The 25221-nt window shown below is 41.6% G+C and overlaps 2 protein-coding genes across 6 annotated transcripts in view; one reads left to right on the top strand and one right to left on the bottom strand.

The window, feature by feature from the left end:
* Positions 1–25221, bottom strand: part of TMEM120B (transmembrane protein 120B) — a 41269-nt gene that overhangs the window by 8588 nt on the left and 7460 nt on the right. For 3 of the 5 annotated variants that reach the window (XM_073313488.1, XM_073313491.1, XM_073313487.1), the window contains exons 2-7: positions 22964–23082; positions 19536–19652; positions 18493–18552; positions 15981–16076; positions 11860–11949; positions 41–106 (exon numbers count right to left, since the gene is read on the bottom strand). In XM_073313488.1, coding sequence (XP_073169589.1) covers positions 41–106; positions 11860–11949; positions 15981–16076; positions 18493–18552; positions 19536–19652; positions 22964–23082 — 548 coding nt within the window. The remainder of the gene's footprint in view (positions 1–40; positions 107–11859; positions 11950–15980; positions 16077–18492; positions 18553–19535; positions 19653–22963; positions 23083–25221) is intronic. The other 2 variants (XM_073313489.1, XM_073313490.1) reach the window with 2 other exon arrangements.
* Positions 16526–25221, top strand: part of MORN3 (MORN repeat containing 3) — a 67657-nt gene continuing 58961 nt past the window's right edge. The window contains exon 1 of the mRNA XM_073313492.1: positions 16526–16776. Coding sequence (XP_073169593.1) covers positions 16716–16776 — 61 coding nt within the window. The 5' untranslated portion in view covers positions 16526–16715. The remainder of the gene's footprint in view (positions 16777–25221) is intronic.

Genomic DNA, 25221 nt, shown 5'->3' with positions numbered 1-25221 from the left:
TAATGAAAATCTGTCAGCAGAGTAAAGAGAAAAAACTTACCATGTTAACATTACTCCAGATAGAAATGTGGAGACATAATGATGAGACACCCACCAGCCCTTAATCCTTAAAAGAAAAGAAAACAGGTAATTAAGAAGAGTAGGGAGGAAAGTCACAAACATGCACCCTAAATTTAAAGCCAGCCTTTCGATATTGAGATGGAACGTGATGACATAAGCTGGAGACAGTTATCAGTCTGAGCAGAATGTGCTAAAATAGTTTGGCCAGATCAGTACTAATCATTTCCTGAGCTAGGATAAATAAATAAATCAATCAATCAGTATAAAATAAGTGAGGTTTGAAAAACAGGAACATCATAGTCTTAAGTCAAAACAATCTACCACTGTGAGATTAAATACAGAGTCTATTCAATGTTACTGGGAGGCAAAAGCAGCCATTGTTTTATTTCTACAGTTCACAATTGTAACAGTCAACGAAATTGCAAGAAATCCCAAGAAAGCCCACAGTTCCCATTCATTTTCAGTCATAAAAAAGCACCAGTGAGCAGCAGACTTAATCTTCCCCAACCAGATCCCATCAGGAAGAACATTCCAATGGCTCTCCATTCTGGGTTCACACCGTTGGCCTCTCCATTTTCCTCAGCATACATAAAGGATACATTTTGTCGGTGATGCTCTCAGAGGTCACTGAACCCCACCCCACTATATTTCAATTATGTAATAATAGCAGAAAGTCATTAGAAGTGCCATTACCACACACACACACCCCAAACATCAGCCTAGAGGGGGAATGCCCTCTTCTGGGCACCACCTGCCTAACCAGCAACATCCAGGCAGCCTTAGGCCTGCAAGCTACTTTATTTTAGAGAATGCGATAGAAGTGACTGTGTGCAGCAAGAAATGGAGTGATGTTCTGCTGCACGCACACACACACACACACACACACAGAAAAGGGATGTGATGTTCTGCTGAACCCACACACAGAAGAAAGGGGATGATGTTCAGAGGCAGAACCTACACAAACACACACCCCCGTTACATACACTTTGTTTTTCTAACTGATATTGCACAAGTTGCACCAGCAACGCATTAAGGGAACTCACGAGGTGAGCGAGTGAAAGGGCACGGCTACACTACAAACTTTTGCCGACCAAAGTTACGGTGGCATAAAGCTGCCACAGTTGGGTACATCGCTTGTGTGCGTGCATACTTGGTGCCTTGCATTAGTGCTGCAAATACTCACCAGGAGTGCTTGTGTCAATGCACAGCACACTGTACTGTAAGCATCTCAGCATGCAACTCACCACCATCCACCGCACTGTCTTTCGGTAAGTTTTGGCAATGCATGGTGGGGCAGAAACTAGTTACACAGGGAACTGGGAGCAAGAGGTCAACTTCCCAGCATCCAACTTTCTCCACCCTATAACGTCACAGGACTTGAAAGTCCCACGAACGCACACAGGACTTGTTGCTGTCCACTACGTGTGACTGAAGCACGGAGCCTACACAGCTCTGCACTCTTGTCATGCGCACTGCGAGCACAAAACGCACAATCCTCCAGTATTTGCAGAACGACAAGAACCACAGGGAACAGGACAAGGTCCTGGACGTCCGATTGCTGTGTCCCACAGCAAGAATCAATTCAAGATTGTTGGTGGCATTCATGCAACAGCTGCAAATGGTGGAGCACCACTTCTGGGCCTGACAAATGAGCACTGACTGGTGGAATCACATCATAATGAAGATTTGGGATGATGAGCAGTGGTTTCAGAACTTTCAGATGCACAAGACCACATTCCTGGATCTGTGTGCTGAGCTCAACCCAGCTCTCCAGTGCAGGGACACTACAAAGGGAATTGCACCGACAATGGAGAACCAAGTGGCAATCGCACTGTGGAAACTTGCAACACTGGATTGCTGCTGTGAGAAATCATTTTGGAGTTGGAAAATCCACTGTGGGGGACTACTGTCATGCAAGTGTGAAGGGCCATTAATAGTCTCCTGCTCAGGACTGTGACTCTTGGCAACGTGCAGGCCAAAATGGATGGATTTTCAGCAATGAGGTTCCGGAATTGGGGGTGGAGCAATGGACAACATGCATATCCCTATTCTGGCACCACACCCCTTTGCCACAGAGTAATCAACAGAAAGGGCTATTTTTCTGTGGTTATGCAAGCTCTTGTAGCTCACTCAAGACACTTCACCGACATCAATGTTTGCTGGTCAGGAAAGGCACATGATGCTTGCACCTTTAAGAACACAGGACTGTTCAGAAAGCTCCAGGCAGGGGCTTCCCCTTCACCTTTGGGGACGTTGAAATGCCAGTAGCGATCCTGGGGGTCCCAGTCTACTGCTTGCTCCCATAGCTTATGAAGCCGTAAACCATACACCTCGACAACACCAAGGAAAGAATCAACTGCCGGCTCAAGTGGGCGCATAACAGCAGCCGAATGTTCTTTTGGTAGCCTGAAGAGATGCTGGTGTTGTTTACTCACAAGATTGGATCTCAGAGAGAATAATATCTCGATGGGGATATGCCCACTGCATCCTGCATAACATCTGTGACGCCAAGGAAGGAAAGTTGCTGCCAGGGCGGAGGGGGAATGGCCGCCTGCTGCATTGGAACAGCCTGACACAAGGGTGATCAGAAAAGCACAACACGGAGCTACACAACTCAGGGAGGCTTTGAAAGAGCACTTAACAGAGTCACAATGATGTGTTGTGGTGTACTGTGCTCTGCCCAGCCCTGAGGTTTGGGAACCTGTTAGGAATTGTGTGGCACTTGGTGCCTGGTCAGTGTTGCATTCATAGATGTGTACCTATTACTTTTGTGGTGCATGCTGTACATTTATGTCAAACACAGTGTAATAATCATAGCTCATAAGATCAATGACAAAAGTGTACAATCACAAGTAAGTGGGTGCTTTCAGTACTGCCAGCCATTCTGCAGGAATTATTTTCCAAATAATAATTTTATTGAGTAACCACACTTCAGAAAAAGGAAAAAAAAAAATCTGTGAAAGTTAAAAGCAAATATATTACAACCTTAATAAATTTATGGAACAGAGCATAAAGAAGGGGACAGAACATTCATGTCCATGTTAGCTATACATACAGCAACTGTAGCTGAAGTTGTGTTTGTCCACGATGTCCCCCAGTGTGGAGGGGTAGGGATGTATCCCTGATGCCAGGTGGAATGTTGAGTGGGTGTAGAAATGTAGGGAGTTGCCATTCTGGAGTTCTCCAGGGACTGCAAAGGGAGATGAGCCTGGGATTGTGGACCCTGTAGGTCCACAAGTGTCTACAGCATCTGTGTTTGCTGTTGGAAAAGCTCCATTATGTCCTGGTGCATCTCCCTCTCCAGCTCCTGGACCTTTCTCCCTAGAGTCTGCAGTATTCATCCTCCAGGGCCTCTGTTCATGGTCTGACACAGCTCTGGCTTCCAGGGTCTCACTGAACACATCATCCCAAGTTCTCTTCTTTCTCCTCCTGATCTGGGAGCCCCTTAAGCAGCTGCAGATAAAACAGACAGAGGTGACTATACTGACAATGGTACAACAGAAAGCAAAAGTTAAGGTTCAGAACTCCCTTCCCTTGCTCTCCTAAGGTTTTAAACAAGACACGATTATTGACACTTCTGCTTCGGAGTGCTTGTTCACGGCCCCACTCACATGGTGAGTGTGGCTGGCCAGGGCTGAGGGAAATGACGTGGGAATGGCCCAGTTGCATGAAACTGAGTATATGGCCATGGCACTGAACACGGTCACCACTTTCCACAGATGGTGGTGATTTCAGCTGATCTCACACTCCTGAGAGTAACAAAGGCACAGATAACACAGTTGTTCCTGGCATTCCAAAGCCGCCTGGGCCAGTATGCTGCCAACCTGTTTACGAAATAGTGCCCAAAATTATTGCTGACTGGCATGGAAAAGGGTCCTACCTCAGTGGAAGAAATAAGGCTGCCGTCCCTAGGAACCTTTTGGAGAACATTGCAAAGTACCTCTGTGGAAGTTTCATAGAGATCTCTCGGAAGAATTCAAGGGACAACCCCAGGTACATAAACTGCTCCATAAGGGGCCCCCTGCCTAACTCCATAGGGGGATGAAAAGCAGATTTTACCTGCTGTGCCACTAGCTTTTCTAGTACACATAAATTAAAAGCAAGTCAAGAGCTATTTTCTGCTAAGTTGGGGGCACCATCACTGTAATGGGAAATACATTTACACACTTACCCAAGGTTCTTTCCCCTGTATCAGGTTCACTTGTGCTCAACTGCCAGGACTGACTAGACTGTGGAGTCTCAAACAGGTCCTGGCTCACAGCACGGCTCAACAATCTCCCCACCCACGGTCACACGTTCCCCCATCCTCCTCCTCGCTGTTCAAACCAGGGGCCTCAGGCTCCCTGGAGGCGTGCAAGATGCTGGTGGGGTTTCTTCCAAGTACAGCATGCAGTTCTTTGTAAAAGTGGCAGTTCTGTGGCTCAGCATCAAGTTGACTGTTGGCCTCCCTGGCTTTCTGGTATGCCTGCCACAGTTTCTTCACTTTCGCACAGCACTGCTGCTGCTCCCTGTCATACCCTTTCTTCTCCTGCATCCCCCATTCAATCTGCCCATAGATGTCCACGTTTCTATGGCTGATTTGTGGCTGTGTTTGCATAGCCTCTTCTCCCCACAGGCCCATGAGATTAAATATCACCGGTCTACTCCAAGTGGAAGCATATAGCCGACATGGTCAGCTGCACACCTTGAAGCCCTCTGTTATTGTGTCCTCGCCAAGATGAACAATCCGGGAAAGGCATTAATAAATTTAAAACTTCAAAACTTCGCAGGGATTTAAAGGGCAAGAGAAGTCTTCTGGTCTCCATGACCCCTGGGCAGCAGAATTCACAACTGTGACCAGAATGATCAATGTCAGACATTGTGAGACAGCTGCTGGAGGACTGTTAGGGTTGACGTAGGGAATGCAATGTCTACACTTGCACTGCATTGACCTCAATATATTGACCACGACTCAACGCCACTCAGGGAGGCGGTGTTACTATGCTGGCATAATGGAGAGCTTACAATCAATCAATGGGAGACCAATTTAAGTGTAGAGACACGCACAACTAGGTCAATGCAAGGGGACTTACATTGACCTAACTTTGCAGAGTAAACCAGGCCAAAAGGAAGCAACGTAGCGCACTAGTCTGACTACTTGAAGTCTGCAAGCAGATACAACTCATTACTAGAGCATCTTTAGGCATGAAGGGAGGTGGATTTGTACAATGCAGTATCTCTCAGCAAGGAGGAGAATTAGGCAGGAGACTAAGCTCCCATTACTCTATTCTAGACAGCATTATCTATGCAACACCTGCACTAGCTTGAGAAGGGAGTTGAGGTAGGAAGCATCTTAAATGCTGACAGACTGTCTAGCATGGGAGGAAAGTAGCAATCAAAGCACTGTCTAATAGAATCATGACTGCTGCCAAGATATTGTAAGTGCTACCTACTATGTACATTCCTATAATGTTATACAAATAAATTTAACTTCAGTCTTGATTTTACTGAGTGAGTTTCTTATAATATTAATAAAGAGAAAGCTTCAAAATTTAAAACAAAAGAATATCGCCAGACTTTACTGAGGCGTAATCAAGAAATATACAAATATCACAATGGGAGAGGTTAGTTTCAGATATTGAAATGGTGTTCGTTTTGGAAGCATTAGGCCAATGTTGAGCTGTTTAAATGAGGAAACTGTTGGTGCTGTGACTAACATGCAAGACTGGGACAATTCCTGGTTGCGCATGACTTCAGACTAGTTGCTTAATGTCTCTGTGTTTCAGTTTCCCTCGTTGTAGAATATGAGACCACCACTTCCTTTACTTCACAGAGGGTTTGTGAAGCTTAATTCACGATTGTAAGGGCTTGTTTACACCTGAAACATTACAGTGATACAGCTGCAGCCTTGTGCTGCCCTCCCCCATACACCCCCACTTAGGAGCAAGACCTGCTGCTGGCTGCTTCCGGGGCGCAGCGCAGCGTCAGAACAGGTAGGGACTAGCCTGCCTTAGCTGGGCAGCACTGTCAATGGGACTTTTAACGGCCCAGTCGGTGGTGCTGACCAGAGCCCCCATGACCCAGTGCCTTACATGCCGTGACCCAGTACTTGGTCGCGACCCGCAGTTTGAAAACCACTGGTCTAGAGACAACTGCTTTCCTGAAATGAAACTAGAAGCAAAATCTCTATCTTACATGAGAGGGGTTTTTTAACAACAATTCTGTGGCTACAATTGTTAGTTTTATGCCAGTATGCTGGTATTATAAAAGTAATTGTTGCTACAATGCTGTGATTGCTTCACCGGTAATACAGATCAACCTGGATGAATCATCTCTGAAGACTGCAAGCAATAGTATTCGCTAATTAGACACGAGTTTCCCCAGAAATGTACACACACCCCTCAACCACCACTACACATGGAGGTTCTCTGCCTCTCGCTTTTTAGTATGTAATAGGAGAAATTACTTTAGTACAAGGCTTTGGAAAAGTGACTGATTGAAATAAATGGCCATAAACTCCTCCCAGTTGGTCATTAAACCTTAGTAAACATTCTGCACCTCATTCATTACTGCTTAATTATATGCATAGCGTGCTGTCAACACAAGTCTTCTACCACCACCATTTTAGTTGGTTTACTCATGTATTAAGTTCAATTAAGAGGGAATTTATAAGCCATTTGGTTCCCCAGGGTAGTGTTTATTGGACAAGGATGCATAAGTGAAGTTGAAGTAAAGTAGTTTTGCTTATTCAAAGCGTGGCAAACAAGCCAAATTAGAGAGAGAACCAATTAATACAGCAGTAGCGCACGTGTGTATTCATTGTCTAGATTGTGTGTGTGTTTTCCCTTGTGAGGGCCAATCTACAATGGATGAGTAGCAACTCAGCAGGGGGCCATCAGATCTGACTTCACAAGCAATAATGAGCCCCAATTTGTGTCTCCGTTACATCAGTGTACAGAAGAAATAATGAAGTCAACTGAGTGAATAAGTCCCCATTATTGTCCTTTCTAGCCAGGCACTTGAGGAATGCGAGTTGGCTGGCTACTAGGACATTGGAAGAGGTCCTGAAATGGCACTCACTACAATCACTGCTAAAAGTGTATGCAGCACAGCACATCTCAGCATTTGCACTGATGGCTTGTGGAATATACACAGGGCTTAAACAACAAAAATCAAGCAAAAAGTGATCTTGCAGAGTGTTGTGTCATGTCTCCCGGAGGTTGCGTGTGTTTTTTAGCGGCTATATTTCCAGACATAAGGAAGGGAACGCAGGACATCCCTAGTTCAAAGCCATCGTTAGTAATGCTTCTTTGGAATGCTATAGGACTCTGGGGATGCAACTACAATTTCTACCACTCAGACCAGGGAATCTGAAGATCTCAGGGTGGTGGGGGGAGGAAAGAATATTCAGGTCACGTCGTCAGGTCCCCTAGAAGTGCAAGGTTATTCCCTAACATGGTTTGACTGAAAAGGACACTGTCAACTTGATTTATCTTCGATTGACTGACTGTCACCTGTTTTTCTTTTCTTTGTTTTTTTTTGTTTGGGGGCGGGGGGAAAGAGATTGTTTTGTTTTTTAAATTCACTGCTCTAAATACTATGAAATTATTATTTTTTAAATTCCTTTGAAGTAAGATTCAAGAGATTTTTCTGCTCCTCCACTGATGTTTATAAAAGTCTCTTCAGCAAGAGACGCCGACTGACTATAAGGGGAACAATGAAACTGGCTACGCACAAAGAGCTGTCAAATGCATAAAATAACCAAAATTGAAAAACAGAGAAACGTTTTCATGCATTTCTTTCAGTTATAGTAATGTTCCAGTTATTTGTAGCATCTAGCATTATAGTTCGGTGTGACTAAGTATATACATTTTGAGGAACAATAGCAGTTTTCATGGTGATGATGTAACTTGAATTGGCAATACTGGAAACTTCCGAAGAGCAACTCCAGCTATAAATGAATCTGCAAATAATTTAGGATATTTATATTGAAAGCATACATTTTTAAAGAGGAAACATTAAATAAAAAACAATTTAGACTATGAGGTTATTGAGAGAGATAGTGTTTGGGGGCTTTCGTTTATTTTTAATTTTTAACAAGTGTGTACTATTTTTACTGCTATTAAATTATATCTACTTTAACATTGGATTCCCCCCCCCCCCCCATTGTAGTTTAGATATATGTTTTTCTACATGGTATAATCGACCTCTATCAAGAGCTGGAAATGCATTCATTATCTATTTCTACAACCAGATAAATCACATTATAAATCTAGACCACAATTAGGCTTCTCTGCATTCCTTTTTAGTATGGAATCAGAGTTTCTACTGTGATTTTGAAAGAAGGGTGAGAGATATTAATGCAGTTCCAAAATACAAGGATTCTGGAAAGCTACAAAAACACAGTCTTCTCTGTAGGCTTTTGGCTAAGATATTCCAGGGTACAAAAATATCGGAAGGACAGAACAGGTCGTGGGTGGTGGGGGAGTGGCACTATATGTAGAATCAAATGAAATAAAAATCTTTAAATGAATCCACATGTTCAATAGAATTTCTATGGATAGTAATTCAATGCCCTAATAAGAACATAACAGTAGGGATCTATTATCGACCACCTGACCAGGGCAGTGATAGGGACGATGAAATGCTAAGGGAGATTAGAGAGACCATCAAAATAAAAAAAAAAAAACCTCAGTAATAGTGGGGGATTTCAATTATCCCCATATTGACTGGGTACATGTCACCTCAGGACGAAATGCAGAGACAAAATGTCTCGATACTTTAAATGACTGCTTCTTGGAGCAGCTGGTACAGGAACCCACAAGGGGAGATGTAACTCTCGATCTAGTCCTGAGTGGAGCGCAGGATCTGGTCCAAGAGGTAACTATAACAGGACCGCTTGGAAATAGTAACCATAATAGAACAACATTTAACATTCCTGTGGTGGGAAGAACACCTCAACAGCCCAACACTGTGGCATTTAATTTCAGAAAGGGGAACTATACAAAAATGAGGAAGTTAGTTAAACAGAAATTAAAAGGTACACTGACTAGAGTGAAACCCCTGCAAGCTGCATGGACACTTTTCAAAGGCACCATAATAGAGGCTCAACATAAATGTACACCCCAAATTAAAAACACAGTAAAAGAACTAAAAAAAGAGAGCCACCATGGCTTAACAACCATGTAAAAGAAACAGTGAGAGATAAAAAGGCATCTTTTAAAAAGTCGAAGTCAAATCCTAGTGAGGTAAATAGAAAGGAGCATAAACACAGCCAAATTAAATGTAAAAATGTAATAAGAAAAGCCAAAAAGGAGTTTGAAGAACAGCTAGCCAAAAACTCAAAAGGTAATAAAATGTTTAAGTATATCAGAAGCAGGAAGCCGGCTAAACAACCAGTGGGGCCCCTGGACGATCGAGATACAAAAGAAGCACTTAAAGACAATAAAGTCATCGCAGAGAAACTAAATGAATTCTTTGTGTCAGTCTTCACGGCGGAGGATGTTAGGGAAATTCCCAAACCTGAGCCGTCTTTTGTAGGTGACAAATCTGAGGAATTGTCACAGATTGAAGTGTCACTAGAGGAGGTTTTGGAATTAATTGAGAAACTTAACAGTAACAAGGCACTGGGACCAGATGGCACCAAGAATTCTGAAAGAACTCAAATGTGAAATTGTGGAACTATTAACTGTCCTTTAAAGAAGCTACTGTACCCAATGACTGGAAGATAGCTAATGTAACGCCAATATTTAAGAAGGGCTCTAGAGGTGATCCTGGCAATTACAGACCGGTAAGTCTAACATCAGCACCGGGCAAATTAGTTGAAACAATAGTAAAGAATAAAATTGTCAGACACATAGAAGAACATACATTGTTACGCAAAAGTCAACATGGTTTTTGTAAAGGGAGATCATGTCTTACTAGAGTTCTTTGAGGGGGTCAAACAAACATGTGGACAAGGGGGCTCCAATGGACATAGTGTACTTAGATTTCCAGAAAGCCTTTGACAAGGTCCCTCACCAAAGGCTCTTATGTAAATTAAGGGTAGGAATAAATGGTAAATTTTCAGAATGGAGAGGGGTAACTAGTGGTGTTCCCCAAGGGTCAGTCCTAGGACCAATCCTATTCAATTTATGCATAAATGATCTAGAGAAAGGGGTAAACAGGGAGGTGGCAAAGTTTGCAGGCAATACTAAACTGCTCAAGATAGTTAAGACCAAAGCAGACTGTGAAGAACTTCAAAAAGATCTCTCAAAACTAAGTGATTGGGCAACAAAATGGAAAATGAAATTTAATGTGGATAAATCATAGAATATCAGGGTTGGAAGGGACCTCAGGAGGTCATCTAGTCCAACCCCCTGCTCAAAGCAGGACCAATCCCCAATTAAATGTAAAGTAATGCACATTGGAAAAAATAACGCCAACTATAAATATAATATGATGGGGGCTAATTTAGCTACAACTAATCAGGAGAAAGATCTTGGGAGTCATCGTGGATAGTTCCCTGAAGATGTCCACGCAGCGTGCAGCGGCCGTCAAAAAAGCAAACTGGATGTTAGGAATCATTAAAAAAGGGATAGAGAATAAGATGGAGAATATCTTATTGCCCTTATATAAATCCATGGTACGCCCATATCTTGAGTAGTGTGTACAGATGTGGTCTCCAGATGTGGGTCTCAAAAAAGATACACTGGCATTAGAAAAGGTTCAGAAAAGGACAACTAAAATTATTAGGGGCTTGGAACGGGTCTCATATAAAGGAGAGATTAAAGAGGCTAGGACTTTTCAGCTTGGAAAAGAGGAGTCTAAGGGGGGATATGATTGAGGTATATAAAATCATGAGTGGTGTGGAGAAAGTGAATAAGGAAAAGTTATTTACTTGTTCCCATAATATAAGAACTAGGGGCCACTAAATGAAATGAATGGGTAGCAGATTTAAAACAAATAAAAGGAAGAAGTTCTTCACTCAGCGCAGAGTCAACCTTGCTGGAGAAACTCCTTGCCTGAGGAGGTTGTGAAGGCTAGGACTATAACAGGGTTTAAACGAGAACTGGATAAATTCGTGGAGGTTAAGTCCATTAATGGCTATTAGCCAGGATGGGGGGTAAGGAATGGTGTCCCTAGCCTCTGTTTGTCAGAGGGTGGAGATGGATGGTGGGAGAGAGATCACTTGATCATTACCTGTTAGGTTCACTCCCTCTGGGGCATCTGGCATTGGCCACTGTCGGTAGACAGGATACTGGGCTGGATGGACCTTTGGTCTGACCCAGTATGGCCATTCTTATGTTCTTAAGATCAACTGTAGTCTCAGAGAATGTATATATTATTGAATTATGAGGGTGGCATCTAACATCTGCACGGAGATGAAATCAGTGATGCAGATGATCTTCAATTATGTCTTATGCTTATGATAGTGTCACCTTAGACTGAGTTAAAGGTGTGAGGAGGTAGTCAAAGGAAAGTGCAAAATTAAAGCATATTTAGACTGTCAATCTTTCACATTCGCAGGAAACCCTGCCAGTTCAGTTTCTATAAAGACAAACTAGCTTATTACTAACTCACTAAAAACTAGTTTATTAATATAAGCACATTCAGCACTCTGGTGTAAGGGATCAAGGCACAGTTTCTTCATAACTTGCCTTTGTTTTTCTCACCCCCAAGTGGATGTGTGTGTTTGGAAATGGATGTTCAAAAGGGTCAAATAAAAAGGACTTAGCAGGATTTTTATCCCCACCTCACTGGGATTCCAACAAACCATCTTTGCCTTTTTGTTTTAAATGAATCCTGTGCTTTGAATTACTTTGGAATATCATATGGTACCTTGATCCATTGTTGATGAGAATGCTTTCCCTTATTGTCAATGTGCAATAATACCACACCAACAGGAAGTTAAACACTTCATCTGTCACCCTATTAAAAAAAAGAGTAACAAAAACAAGCAAATCTTGTTACGATAAATATCCATTTCAAGATTATTCTCCTCCCTACCCCAAGAACTGTGTAAGTGAAAAATAGTTTGTGTGAAACCAGACATTAAGGCCCTGATCCTCCAAACCCTTAGGTACATGCTTAATGTTACACATGACTAGTCCTGCTGAAAACCCCCTACACCTTGTCTTTTCTTCAAGAACTATGCAAATTTTTTTTTGCCGGGGGGGGGGGGGGAGGAGATGAGCATAAATGAGCAGGTGTGTAGAGATGACATTAATTCCATTTGAAGGAGGGAGTGCTCCATAGAAGAAGCAGATGATCCAATTTACACAGGCATTTTCAGGCTAATTTAATGAGCAGATACGATTAGATCTATATAAATCCAATCAACTAACAACACAGTAGAGCACTGTACTCTGTTTTCAAGACCTGAAAAACTCCTCTATTTTGACTTCCTAAAGTTTAAAGTCTAAACAACCCTGAGCATTTGTGCATTCCAGGGAATTATATCCTTAACAAATGATGTTGCATTCATGGCAGATTTAAAAAGGAGCTTAACAGGAGGGCCAGGCTCAAGTTTTGCTCACAATTAAATACAAGAAGTCGTACAATGCCAGAGACATTTTCATTGCTTTTAATTTACTTTTAGAAAAGACAGCGTTTGCTTTGATTTGCACATTCCCCTGCAATGTTTGCAGTCCCAAAATTACAATGCTGTCATAGTGCATTACCACCAGCAAGAAAAAACAAAAAACAAAAAAACCCCAATGAGTCTAGCATTGTCCAAGCTGAGCTAAATACATAAATAAACAAATGATTAAATAGGGCTGTTGGTTAATTGCAGTTAACGTGGGGGTTCTCAAACTGGGGATTGGGACCCGCTAGGGGGCTCGCGAGTTGTCAACCTCCACCCCAAACCCTGCTTGCCTCCAGCATTTATAATGGATGTTAAATATATTACACAGTGTGTTTAACTTATTGGGGGAGTGGAGGGGGGAGGTCGCACTCAGAGGCTTTCAATGTGAAAGGGGTCACCAGTAAAAAAAAGTTTGAGATCCACTGAGTTAATCGCATGAGTTAACTCAAATTAAATCAACCACGATTAATCGCAGTTTTAATCACACTGTTAAACAAGAGACTACCAGTTGAAATTTATTAAATGTTTTGGATGTTTTTCTACATTTTCATAGATAGATATATCTATAGATATCTCTTGTATTATGTGTTGTAATTGAAATCAAAGTGTATATTTTGATTACAAATATTTGCACTGTAAAAATGATAAAAAGAAATAGTATTTCAATTCACGTCCTACAAGTACTGTAGTGCAATCTCTCTGTCCTGAAAGTGCAACTTACAAATGTAGATTTTTTTTTTTTGTTACATAACTGCACTCAAAAACAAAAACAATGTAAAACTTCAGAGGCTACAAGTGCACTGAGTCCTACTTCTTGTTCAACCAATCGCTCACACAAACAAAAACAACGAGGAGTCCGGTGGCACTTTAAAGACTGACAAATTTATTTGGGCATAAGCTTTCGTGGGTAAAAAACCCACTTCTTCATACATCTGAAGAAGTAGGTTTTTTTACCCATGAAGGTGCCACTGGACTCCTCGTTGTTTTTGTGGATACAGACTAACACAGCTACCCCTCTGATACTCAGACAAACAAAAAGAAAAGGAGGACTTGTGGCACCTTAGAGACTAACAAATTTATTTGAGCATAAGCTTTCGTGAGCTACAGCTCACTTCATCGGATGCATGCAGTGGAAAATAAAAGTGGGGAGATTTTATATACACAGAGAACATGAAACAGTGGGTGTTACGATACAGACTGTAAAAGAGTGATCAGGTAAGGTGAGCTATTACCAGCAGGTGAGCCGGGGGGAGGGGGGGGGACCTTTTGTAGTGATAATCAAGGTGGGCCATTTCCAGCAGTTGACAAGAACGTGTGAGGAACAGTAGGGGGGGAAATAAACAAGGGGAAATAGTTTTACTTTGTGTAATGACACATCCATTCCCAGTCTTTATTCAAGCCTAAGTCAATTGTATTCAGTTTGCAAATTAATTCCAATTCAGCAGTCTCTCGTTGGAGTCAGTTTTTGAAGGTTTTTTGTTGAAGAATTGCCACTTTTAGGTCTGTAATCGAGTGACCAAAGAGATTGAAGTGTTCTCTGACTGGTTTTTGAATGTTATAGTTCTTGACGTCTGATTTGTGTCCATTTATTCTTTTACGTACAGACTGTCCAGTTTGGCCAATGTACATGGCAGAGGGGCATTGCTGGCACATAATGGCATATATCACATTGGTAGATGCACAGGTGAACGAGTCTCTGATAGTGTGGCTGGTGTGATTAGGCCCCATGATGGTGTCCCTTGAATAGATATGTAAACAAACTTGTTTACATTTACAGGAGATAATGCTGCCCTCTTCTTATTTACAATGTCACCAGAAAGTGAGAACAGGCATTTGCATGGCATTTTTGTAGCCATCATTGCAAGGTATTTATGTGCCAGATATGCTAAACATTCATATGCCCCTTCATGCTTCAGCCACCATTCCAGAGGACATGCTTCCATGCTGATGACACTCGTTTAAAAAAAGTGTAAATTAATTTTTGACTGAATTCCTTGGGGGAGAATTGTATGTCCCCTGCTCTGTTTTACCCGCATTCTGCCATATACTTCATATTATAGCACTCTCGGATGATGACCCAGCACATGTTGTTCATTTTAAGAACATTTTCACTGCAGATCTGACAAAACGCAAAGAAGGTACCGATGTGAGATTTGTAAAGATAGCTACAGCACTCGACCCAAGATTTAAGAATCTAAAGTACCTTCCAAAATCTCAGAGGGATAAGGTAGGGAGCATGCTTTCTTTAGTCTTAAAAGAGCAACACTCCAATACGGAAACTACAGAACCTTACCCACCAAAAAAGAAAATCAACCTTCTGCTGGTAGCGTCTGACTCAGATAATGAAAATGAACGTGCATTGGTCCGCACTGCTTTGGATGGTTTTCAAGCAGAACCCGTCATCAGCATGGACGAATGTCCCCTGGAATGGCGGCTGAAGTAGGCGCATGTGGCACGTAAATATCTAGCAACACTGGCTACAGAAGTGCCATGAGAACGCCTGTTCTCACCTTTCAGGTGTCACTGTAAATAAGAAGTGGGCAGCATTATCTCCTGCAAGTGTAAACAAACTTGTTTGTCAGAGCGACTGGCTGAACAAGAAGTAGGACTGAGTGGACTTGCAAGCTCTAAAATTTTAGATTGTTTTATTTTTGAATGCAGTATTTTTGTACATAATTCTATATTTGTAAGTTCAACGTCCATGATAAAGAGATTGCATTACAGTACTTGTATTAGGTGAATTGAAAAATACTATTTCTTTTGTCTTGTTACAGTGCAAAGACTTGTAATAAAAAATAAATATAAAGTGAGCACTGTACACTTGGTATTCTGTGTTGTAATTGAAATCAAAGTGTATATTTTGATTACAAACATTTGCACTGTAAAAATCAATATATCTGAAAAAGTAGAAAACATCCAAAAATATTTAAATAAATGGTATTCTATTATTGTTTAACAATGTGATTAATCACAATTAATTTTTTTAATTGCTTGACAGCCCTATTAAATAGTAAATTTAAAAATGCTTTCAGCTGTAATAATTTATGGTGCTACTAGTAGCAAAGGAAAGGAAATTGGTTTTAAAAGATATGGTGCCTGATCCTCCAAATATTTCCACATGAATAACTTTTATGTACATAAATAGCTCCATTGAAGAAAATGGGACTACTCACAAGTGTGTTTTCAGGACAGCACTAGGATTTATCTTGATGGCACCTCTTAACTCTGAATTCTGCACTAATCACAGTAGAGTTACCAGTTTTGTTTGTTAAATTCTGATTCTGAGATGCAGAGAAGATAGTGGTTTCTAACTCAACATTCAACACTATATTTTTATTTAAGTGTTTAGTCAGAAATAAAAGTACTGCCTTACCTATAATGAAGAATAAACCTGCATGCTACAGCACCAAGTAACAAGATTATTGTCAAATAAAGTTTGAACTTTTCATATTCATCTTTGTAGGCAAACCTGGGATGACAAAATAATGTAAAAGTATTAATATTTCTGCCATTAAAAACAAGTAAAACATCTAAATATTTGTGGTTTTAAAACTGATTTACATTCTACAAGTAGAGTTCCCATTCTACTTACATGTAGTACACTTAACACCCTATCTGTCCAAAGACAAAAAACTTCTTTAACTAATATTCATAGTTTTTTTCTTGGGTGCTTTTCTTATCAACTTAAATGGGGGGGGGGGAGACGAGACACCACAAAAACAAGCTTTAAAGTAATCCTGAAGAACATTTCTTCCTCATCTCTCCCCCCACCCCCAAAAAAACACCACACATGTAGCTCACTGTTCCATTTTCCTCCCACTGAGAAAATGCAAGCATGGTAGAATAGCAGTAAGACCTTTGTACTTCTATGGCACCACTGAGAGAGGCTTCACTTTAATAAAGCTCTTCATTAACATGAATTAATTCAATCTCAACACCCTGCGAGATAAGTAAATATTATGAGACAACTATTTCTGTATGACGATAGTGGAACAGTGAAAGCAACTATGTGACTACAGCTGGATCTTAAGGTCTTTTATCCAGTTCAGAGCAGACAGGGGTGTCTCCTGAATGGCTGTGACTCTTCCAGGATGAGCAATCATCCGTGATGTTGCCGACAGTTTGCACCATGTCACAGTTCGGTGATTCCCTCAATTTCCTTCTATGGAGTAAGTATGCATATCTTCCATGTCGGGTGCTGTCCCTATGTGCCGTGGGGAGGAGAAGCCCAGCACTTGCACAGTTGGGGTCATGGATTAGATTTCTGTTTGGTATGTTGGCAACCACTCAGGCTTCAGACCATCTTCTGCGAACATCCTTGTCTTCTGCTCCGGAGGGCTGTGGCACGAGACCAGAAGGGTTTTCTCAGTGTTAGTCAGTGGCGGGTGTGCGGGTGTGTTTTATGTCATAGTGAAGCAGTAGTGTGGTATTTGCCATGATCTTTATGTTCTCTCTAACTGTCGCAGCATCTTGTCAGATATGTGCTGGCACAATGTTAGCCAATGCTGATAGGCATGGAAATGGCATGGACAGGAGGGTGCTACTGATTATGCACAGAGCAGCATTAATTTCTGGGTCCACTAAAATTGTGTGGGGGCTTTGGCTCCAAATTGGGGCACAATATTTCTCTGTGGAATGAAGCAGGGCTAGTGTCAACATTTGGCGTGTGCAGGTGTTGCTTCCCCAAGATATTCCTGCAAGTTTCTGTATGATGTTGACCCTGGCCTTCGTTTCCCTTTTGGTTTGTTCAAGGTGGCGACGGAAGCTGAGTGTGCAGTTCAGGGTTATCCAGGATTATGATCATCCATCAACAGTGACCCACAGAAATTGATGTTTAATGTCTTCTTGGCCTGCATACTATTCAAATCGAAAGCTGAGACCACTGTTTGAGGCATTTGGCTTTAACCACCTAGAAACAGATTTCTAAAGGCTTTTAAAGTCCTGTTCTAGAATCTTTTCTGAGGTTTCAAATGAGGAAGCCTGAGTAGCCAGCACAAGGTCATCCACGTAACATGAACGTGCGGCAGTATGTTGGTGGAATATTGCTGGTATATAGGTTGAAAAGTGCTGGAGCTAGAATGGACCCTTGAGGGAACCTATTTAGTCTTTGCGGGTTGCAGATGGCATCCCTGAGACGCAGTCTAATAATGATTCATGCTGTATTACATTTTACACTTTGTTTCACCTTGGTTAAACAGGTTGTGGTGAAGACAGAACCAGAGCTTAGGCAGCCCAACTGCCAACACATCACATTTCTACTCCAAACGATAATTATACTTCCAATTCCAGGGTCATACTCTGTCCTCAGTAATACCCGTCCTTAACATGGTCTCACAATAGGGATTCACAGTGAATACCTTGAAGACAATGGTGTTACAGATGTTTAACTGGGAGGTCACAGTCTCATCTGCAGATTCTTTATTACTGATGATATAGGTACAAGCCAGAGAGAACCAGCTTAATTAAAATTCAAAGGGCTAGTTTCAGGACTGGCAGTTAAATATATATATTTTTCTCCTTTTCTATTTATAAATGGATCAAATTTTCTCTGGAAGCCACTGAGACCCAATATAGCTGGAATCACACTGCTATTTTTACAGTTACAAAAGAAAAAAAATCACAATTTATGCTCTTCTCCAGTATAAGTCCATGTGTGTGGCCCCCACATACTAAACTAGTTGTTTAAAAACAAGTGGTCAGTTTGAATTCAGTGGAATTACATGGATAAATCTGGCACAGTATTTTGAATAGTACATAGCTCTATTGGTTGATCTTGCAGGGCCAATACCCTGCTCATGCTATGGGGAAAAAATCACCTATGCTGTACTTCAATATCTGTCTTCTACTAACTGGGAACAACTGTAAACAAAAAAAACCCCACTTACTTTGCCTGGTTACTTAGAAGAGTTACATTCACATTTCCCAATACCAGATTTAAGTACAAACTGAAAGACAAAACATCCAAAGACAGATCAGTCCATTTTAATTTAATACAAAAGAACTGCTGCCCCGCAGGCTAGATTTAGAAAGATGTTCCAACTCCAGTAAGCAATACTGCATATTGTGGTCTAGATTTTTTAATTATAGCAAGAGATGAAACTAGAGAAATTCGTATAAAATGCAAATGGTGCCTTAGGAATAACATCAGTACTCTCTTCAAATTGATCCCCAATATTAGTTGGTGATTGGTGTGGTGGTGTTTTTTTTTTTTTTTTTTTTTAATTAAATCAACATTTTAAGGAGTAAGACAGATAAAAAGTTTCTGGTGGGAGGCCTCTTTACTGTCTGTAGTGTTAGGGATCAGGAGAAATTATGAATCAACAGTGAAAATCAGGGATGGGGAAACTGGATTAATATTTTCACAGCAAGATAGCTACATCTGCAAGAAGCAGCCCATGAATGGCATCCCAGTACTGTTAAGACAGAGTACCACAGATGAGAGCTCTCTTGGTACCAAAGAGCAAAAGCCAATACAATTATAATTGTAATACGGGAGCATTTACATGAATATTCTGAATAACAAATTTCCAGGTTTGCCAAGCCTTAGAGCCCATATAGTTTCTTTCAAAAGTGAAATTTATTTCTGATTCATCTTTCCCTCTCCATTTCAATCCTCCCGCAAGCAGGAATGTGATTAAACATCAAATAGTCCACTGTGCTATCCGATGAAGTGAGCTGTAGCTCACGAAAGCTCATGCTCAAATAAATTGGTTAGTCTCTAAGGTGCCACAAGTACTCCTTTTCTTTTTGCAAAGACAGACTAACACGGCTGTTACTCTGAAACCTACTATATTACCGTTTTATTTACCTTCTGCTTTCCTCTTATTCTTTGCAGATATATCTGTTAAATTCTTTTAGAAGAGACACACTGATCTAAATACTTGTAGCAGCTTTATATTAGGAAGATTAATTTTTAATAAATACATACCCATTTCTCTTTGGTAAATAGGCTTCCATGTCAAAGAATATATTTTGCCTGTCTTTGATCTGGGTGTTAATTTGCTGTATGAGATCAGATTCTTCAGGACTAGACTTGTGTTTGCACCTGCGAGGATGGTGAAAACACAGATCCCTTTTTACAAAATGGATTTTAAAGGGGATAAAAATCAGCTTAAACATGGTAACTTTAAAATAAAAAAAAAAAAAAAAAAGAAGAAGAAGGAAAAAAAAAAGGTATTTCCTTACCAGCACTTCTAACAGCACGAGCTTACCTTTAAACTTTGGCTGTTAAAACTGAAAAAATAAAATCTTACTTTCCTCTGTTCATCTTAGGTGCCACAAGTCCTCCTTTTCTTTTTGCAGATACAGACTAACACGGCTGCTACTCTGAAATCTGTTTACACTGTTTCTTTACTTTCACACTATGTTCAGCTTGAGCAACAGAAAGACTAGTCAATGATTATAACCTAATGTGAAAATTTCTAATCAATTTTGCTTTTTGTTTCTCAGTTCATTAGCAAGCTGCTATATGTTTCGATTCCAAAAAACTGCTAAGTAATGTTATCAATCCCTTTTCAAAAGGAACTTTTCATTATCTTTAATTTTTTAAAATAGTCTTACAGGTATTTTATAAAAGCTTGCTTTTAAAAATTCGAAACTGATCTAAGTGTGCTTTTAAATTGAAAAATCTCTATCCAGACCATAAACTTCATAAAAGGCAATCTGAAGGGGAAAAAAAACCCCAACAAGCCCATACTGTATAGCCTTTCAAAGTGACATCATGCAGCCTACAGAGCCTCAAGTGAAAGGATGTTAACTAATTTAAATCCAAGAGATCGATTTGGTCCCTATACAATTAATGTATGTTAGATGGAGGAAGGCAGGGGAAAAGAACCTCCAGATCAGCTCTTCCTGCTGTCTCCCCTCTATTGAAATCAGCAGCTCTGGGGACAGCAGGTGGTGCCAGTTTAAGCACGGCTGAATACAGACAATATTAGAGCAATAGGAGGGCTTTCCATTAACTGCTTTGTGACTCTAATCTCAATCATACCGCTGCTCAGCACACAAAGTTCTTCTGAATAGAAGGAAGAGCTAAGTGCTGAAATAGTGCAATGATGGACATTTTAAAAAACCTCTAAAACAGATTGTCATACGGAGCTCACTGCTTTGTACCAAAGGAGAGAAAGTTTGAGGGGGATGAGGAGGAGAAACAAATGTAATCTCCAAACTATAAAGCAAGATGACACTTCTGTGGATTTTTTAAGTTACTGCCCAGCTCTGCTAAGAGATTATTCCAGTTGCATTAAAACTACCAATGTGTGAACAGATAGGGAACAGCCTGCCAGTGCTCAAAACAAAGGGGAAAAATGCAGATTCCTTTTACTCCTGGAGGAATTATGCACCACTGTGTATGCACAGAATTTATGTCCCCCGCAGATTTTTTTGCTTCCCCGCAGAAAAATTACTTTCTGAAAGGGAAACAAAGGGAAGCCACAAGAGCAGTCAGGAGATCCTCCCCAGCAGTGTGTTTCAGGTGCCTGGGGCAGCCGGCAGAGGGGTAAATCACTGTGGGGGCATGGGGCAGGACAGGGGAAGACCCGACTGGTGGCTCCTACCCTGTGCCGGGTTTAGCTGCTAGTCCCAGCTGGGCTAGGGAGGACAGGACTTCCTCTTCACGGCATCTGGGGATGGGACAGACCCATCCCCAGATTTCTCCTCCAGTGGCAGGAAGTTCTGCAAACTCCCCACCCCCACCTCCTGCACCCATCGCTCCTCAGCTGCAGGGGGAGGGATCCCTGTACAGGGAGCTGCTTCTCCATCTGCCTAATCCCCATGCATCCAGACCCCCGCATACCCTGACCCTCCCGCCGATCCTCTCCCCCCCCACACACACTCAGAACCCCCCGATGAGCCCCTCTCCACCTGCACCTGGACTACCCCAACAAGCAACCCACACCTGGATCCCCACCCTATCGAGCCTCAGTCAGCTGCATCTGGATACCCACCCCACTGAGCCCCACTCCCTCAGCATCTAGACCCCCTACTCAGCCCCCCACACCCAGATCCCCCCCCATTGAGCCCCAAACACCTTCTCACCTGGACCCCCTGACAGAGTCCCATTATCATTGCACCCCAAACCCCGCAACAAGCCCCTGCGCATCCAGATCCCCTACTGAGCCACCTGCACCCAGATTGCCCCAGACAAAACCTTCTCAACTCACACCTGGATCCCCCCACACTAAGCCCCTCCACACTTGGATCCTGCCTTACTGAGCCTGTCTGCCAACACCTGATGCAGCTGATACAGGGAGGGCAGGGCCCCTGGAGCGTTTCTGGGGCAGGCCAGGTCCTTGCACTGCGTCAGGGTTGGGTGCAGCCTCACTGCTGAGTCCACGTCCTTGGCGGGGTGGAGAAGAGGTTGCACAGTGATCTCCCACCTCTGTGCAGCCAGTGGCCTGTGCTCCCCAATGCCATGCTGGAGCCTCCACATTTATTTGACAAATAAAATTTGCAGAATTTTAAAATATTGTGTGCAGAAATTTTTTTTTTTGGTGCAGAATGTCCTCAGGAGTATTGCTTTGTAGTGGTAGAACAGAAGGAAAGGGGAGTTCATTTTTCAACGTTTACCACTTGAGCACTTGGAAATGGGACAATAAATTGGGTCACATCAGGAAATTCTGAAAAGGAAATATTAGTAGATGATAACTAAAAGTCCACGTAGTAGAACACTATCAAGTCCTCATCTCCTTCTCTTTAAAAATGTATCTTAGTCTGGTGGTTAATCAATGCTTACATATGATCTAACACAGAGTAACTCTAAAAGATAAATATTTGATGAACTGGGAAGCAAATGTTAACCAGTACAAATATTACAATATCAGCTTTAAATCTCAAAAAAAAAAAAAAAAAAAGATTAAAAAACTATTCCTCTTTTAGAAGTATATTAAAGTCCCCAATAAGCCAATGTTGTTGGTGGGAGTTGGGTATCCAAACACCATATTGGAAGAATACCACCGAGGATTAAAATTTACCTTCAGATGCAACTACATGGCTACCAACGAATTCACATGACTTTTCCATAGTTAGATGGAACTGAGTTTTATCTTACTAATAAAACTACAGGTAACAGCCTGATGGCAATGCAGTCCTACAGTATAAAAATATTCCTACAACAAAATATATTGTAGGGAGCAATTCTGTATTGGCTCCTGAGGGATACATGAGATGATCTAGTTGGTCTTTTCTATTTCTATGAATCTATTATGGTAGTAGTTACATCAAAATTTACACCGCTGTGATAACCTAAGGCGGCTCGCTTTTTAGGAGACTGGGAATGCAGCAAAACAATAGTTATAGCCTGTATTTCAGTCACTCAGGAGAAACCCCCCCCCCCCCCCCCCAAGACTATCCCATTACCGTTGGAGGCTGTATTTCAAGTCTTTTAATTTCCTCTTCTGCTTACGAATGGAGCTGCTGCATGCAGCCTGCAAGTTATTGAGTTCTTCAAGTTTCTGTCTATAGACCTTGTGAGTTTCCTGCAAAAGAGCAGAGAAAAAAGGAGAAAGAAGATGCAATTTTTTTAAGCCAGAAAAACCTTTGGAGAAAAACAAAAACAAGACACACGCTATTTTTCTGGGAGAGCAGGGGCCCAGGTTGCTCCTCCATCTTGCTCCTACCTGCCTAAGGAACAGGTCTGCCTGTAACTGTGGGTGCTTTTTGAGATTAACATCTGTATCTCCCAGTAACTTCAACACCACCACCAAAAACAAAAGTCATTTTCATGATTTTGATGTCATTCCTAGTGGGGAAGGTACCTGCTGCTGAAATATGGCCAAGTGCACCATTTATCTTAAATTGGTTTCATTCTATGCAAGGTTCTCAGGATACCTATGGCACATGAATGCCCAGTCCAAGTGATTATAAATTTCACTTAAAAAATAAAAAGCCTACATAAAGAGGAGGAGGAATGTCTCCTATTTACTTCATTTCCCTTGCTGTTACTGAAGAGGTCATTTATACTTCATAATGAGCTTTTCCACTCATAAAAAAAAAAAAATCTTCTCCAGTCTGATCCTCCAGTAAAGTCATAATCCTATGTTCCATCCCAATCTGTTTCTGTGAAATGGCTGGTTAAATGACAGATCAAGGACTCCAATTTCACAGTACAATAAAATGGGAGGTGAAGAGCTAGGAAGAAAAGAGGAAAACAGACCTGGTTTACACATAAAACCCTCTTTACCACTTTTGCTAATTAAACAAATTTGAATGACTAGTAACCAGTACCATATTCTGATTAACAGATATAGTTTGAAGTCTGCCACTCCCTACAGCTTGACAGGCCCTCTTTAAAAAGAAGAGCCTCCTCATCACAACCTGTTGTTTTCACTTCTGAACCCATAAATTACTGCTTGGCTGGCTTTTCCACTGGCTGTGAGCACATCTGCATGTTCCTCGCACCTATGCGCACCCCTCATTTTAGCTTGCAGGCTAACGTGGTAATTTCTTCACTCTTTATGTTGGTTTTATTGCCCTTGCTGAATTCGTCTGGGACAAAAGTACACACTAAAGCTCCTTCAGCATTAACTATCATTCACCACATTATGGCCATATCAGCTGGCTGAAGCTAAACCCAAGCAAGACAGAGGTTATGCTGGTGGGCACAAGAAAGTACTCTGAAGAGTTTGCAGCTATGGTGCAGTCTCATTTGGTTGAAGGTAGACAACCACCATCGGTCAATTCAGTTTCTAGCTAAGGAACGCTCCTGGATTCCTACTGGTACTAAGCTCTCACATTGCAGCATCCATGAATAACGCTTTCTACCATCTCCAGTTGGCTAGGAAACACCATCCAACCCTGACAAAACATGACTTGGCCTCAGTTATTCATGCCTTCATCACCTCTCAGCTGGACTAAAGCAATGTGATATACCTGGGCATGAAGCCTTCAGCTCTTAGGAAGCTCCATCTAATACAGAATGCTGCAGTACATCTCCTTACCAACACACACACCAAACCTGTCCTCTGCTTGCTATGCTGGCTTCCCATAGAATATCGAATCAAGTTCAAGGTCTCTGCCCTCATCTTCAATTTACACTGGGCCCAGGTCATTGTGTAGCTAAAAGATCAACTAAACCTCTGAGATGAAGACCACAAGCGATAGCTTCCCTCCTCTAGCACATTATAGAAAACTGCATTAAGGGTGAAGCTCCATGGTGCAGAAGACAGAACTTTCTCAAGGGCCAGTTCCAGATGGTGAAGTGAACATCTACAGGAACTAAGGATCATTGCAAACTTCACCAACTTCCACTCCAAGTGCAAGATGTATTTCTTTAACTTTGCCTTCTCTATCGAACATATGGCAACATGTATTTTTGTAAATTATAAAAAGAATTCCAAAGACAAGACACTACTGCAACACACTTAGCCCCCTGGGGAAAGAATGGGAGGGATCACACACACACATTTAGTGCTCAGCTGCTATGGTGATGAGTGCAGTATAAGAACTTATACAGAACAGTTACATTTGACAAAAAGCATCTGACACAGCTTTCTCCCAGGTCCTCCTAACCTGGAGTGAAAGTGGTTGATCCCATCCGCAATAGTCAGAAAACCAAGCTCAACATCAGCCTGCTTTGTTAAAATAGATGTTCTACTCTGTTGGCTGCGTCCACACCA

The sequence above is a fragment of the Lepidochelys kempii genome, chromosome 15 (assembly GCF_965140265.1).
Source record: "Lepidochelys kempii isolate rLepKem1 chromosome 15, rLepKem1.hap2, whole genome shotgun sequence".
Classification (NCBI taxonomy): Eukaryota; Metazoa; Chordata; order Testudines; family Cheloniidae; genus Lepidochelys; species Lepidochelys kempii.
This window is presented reverse-complemented; position numbering and strand designations above follow the sequence as displayed.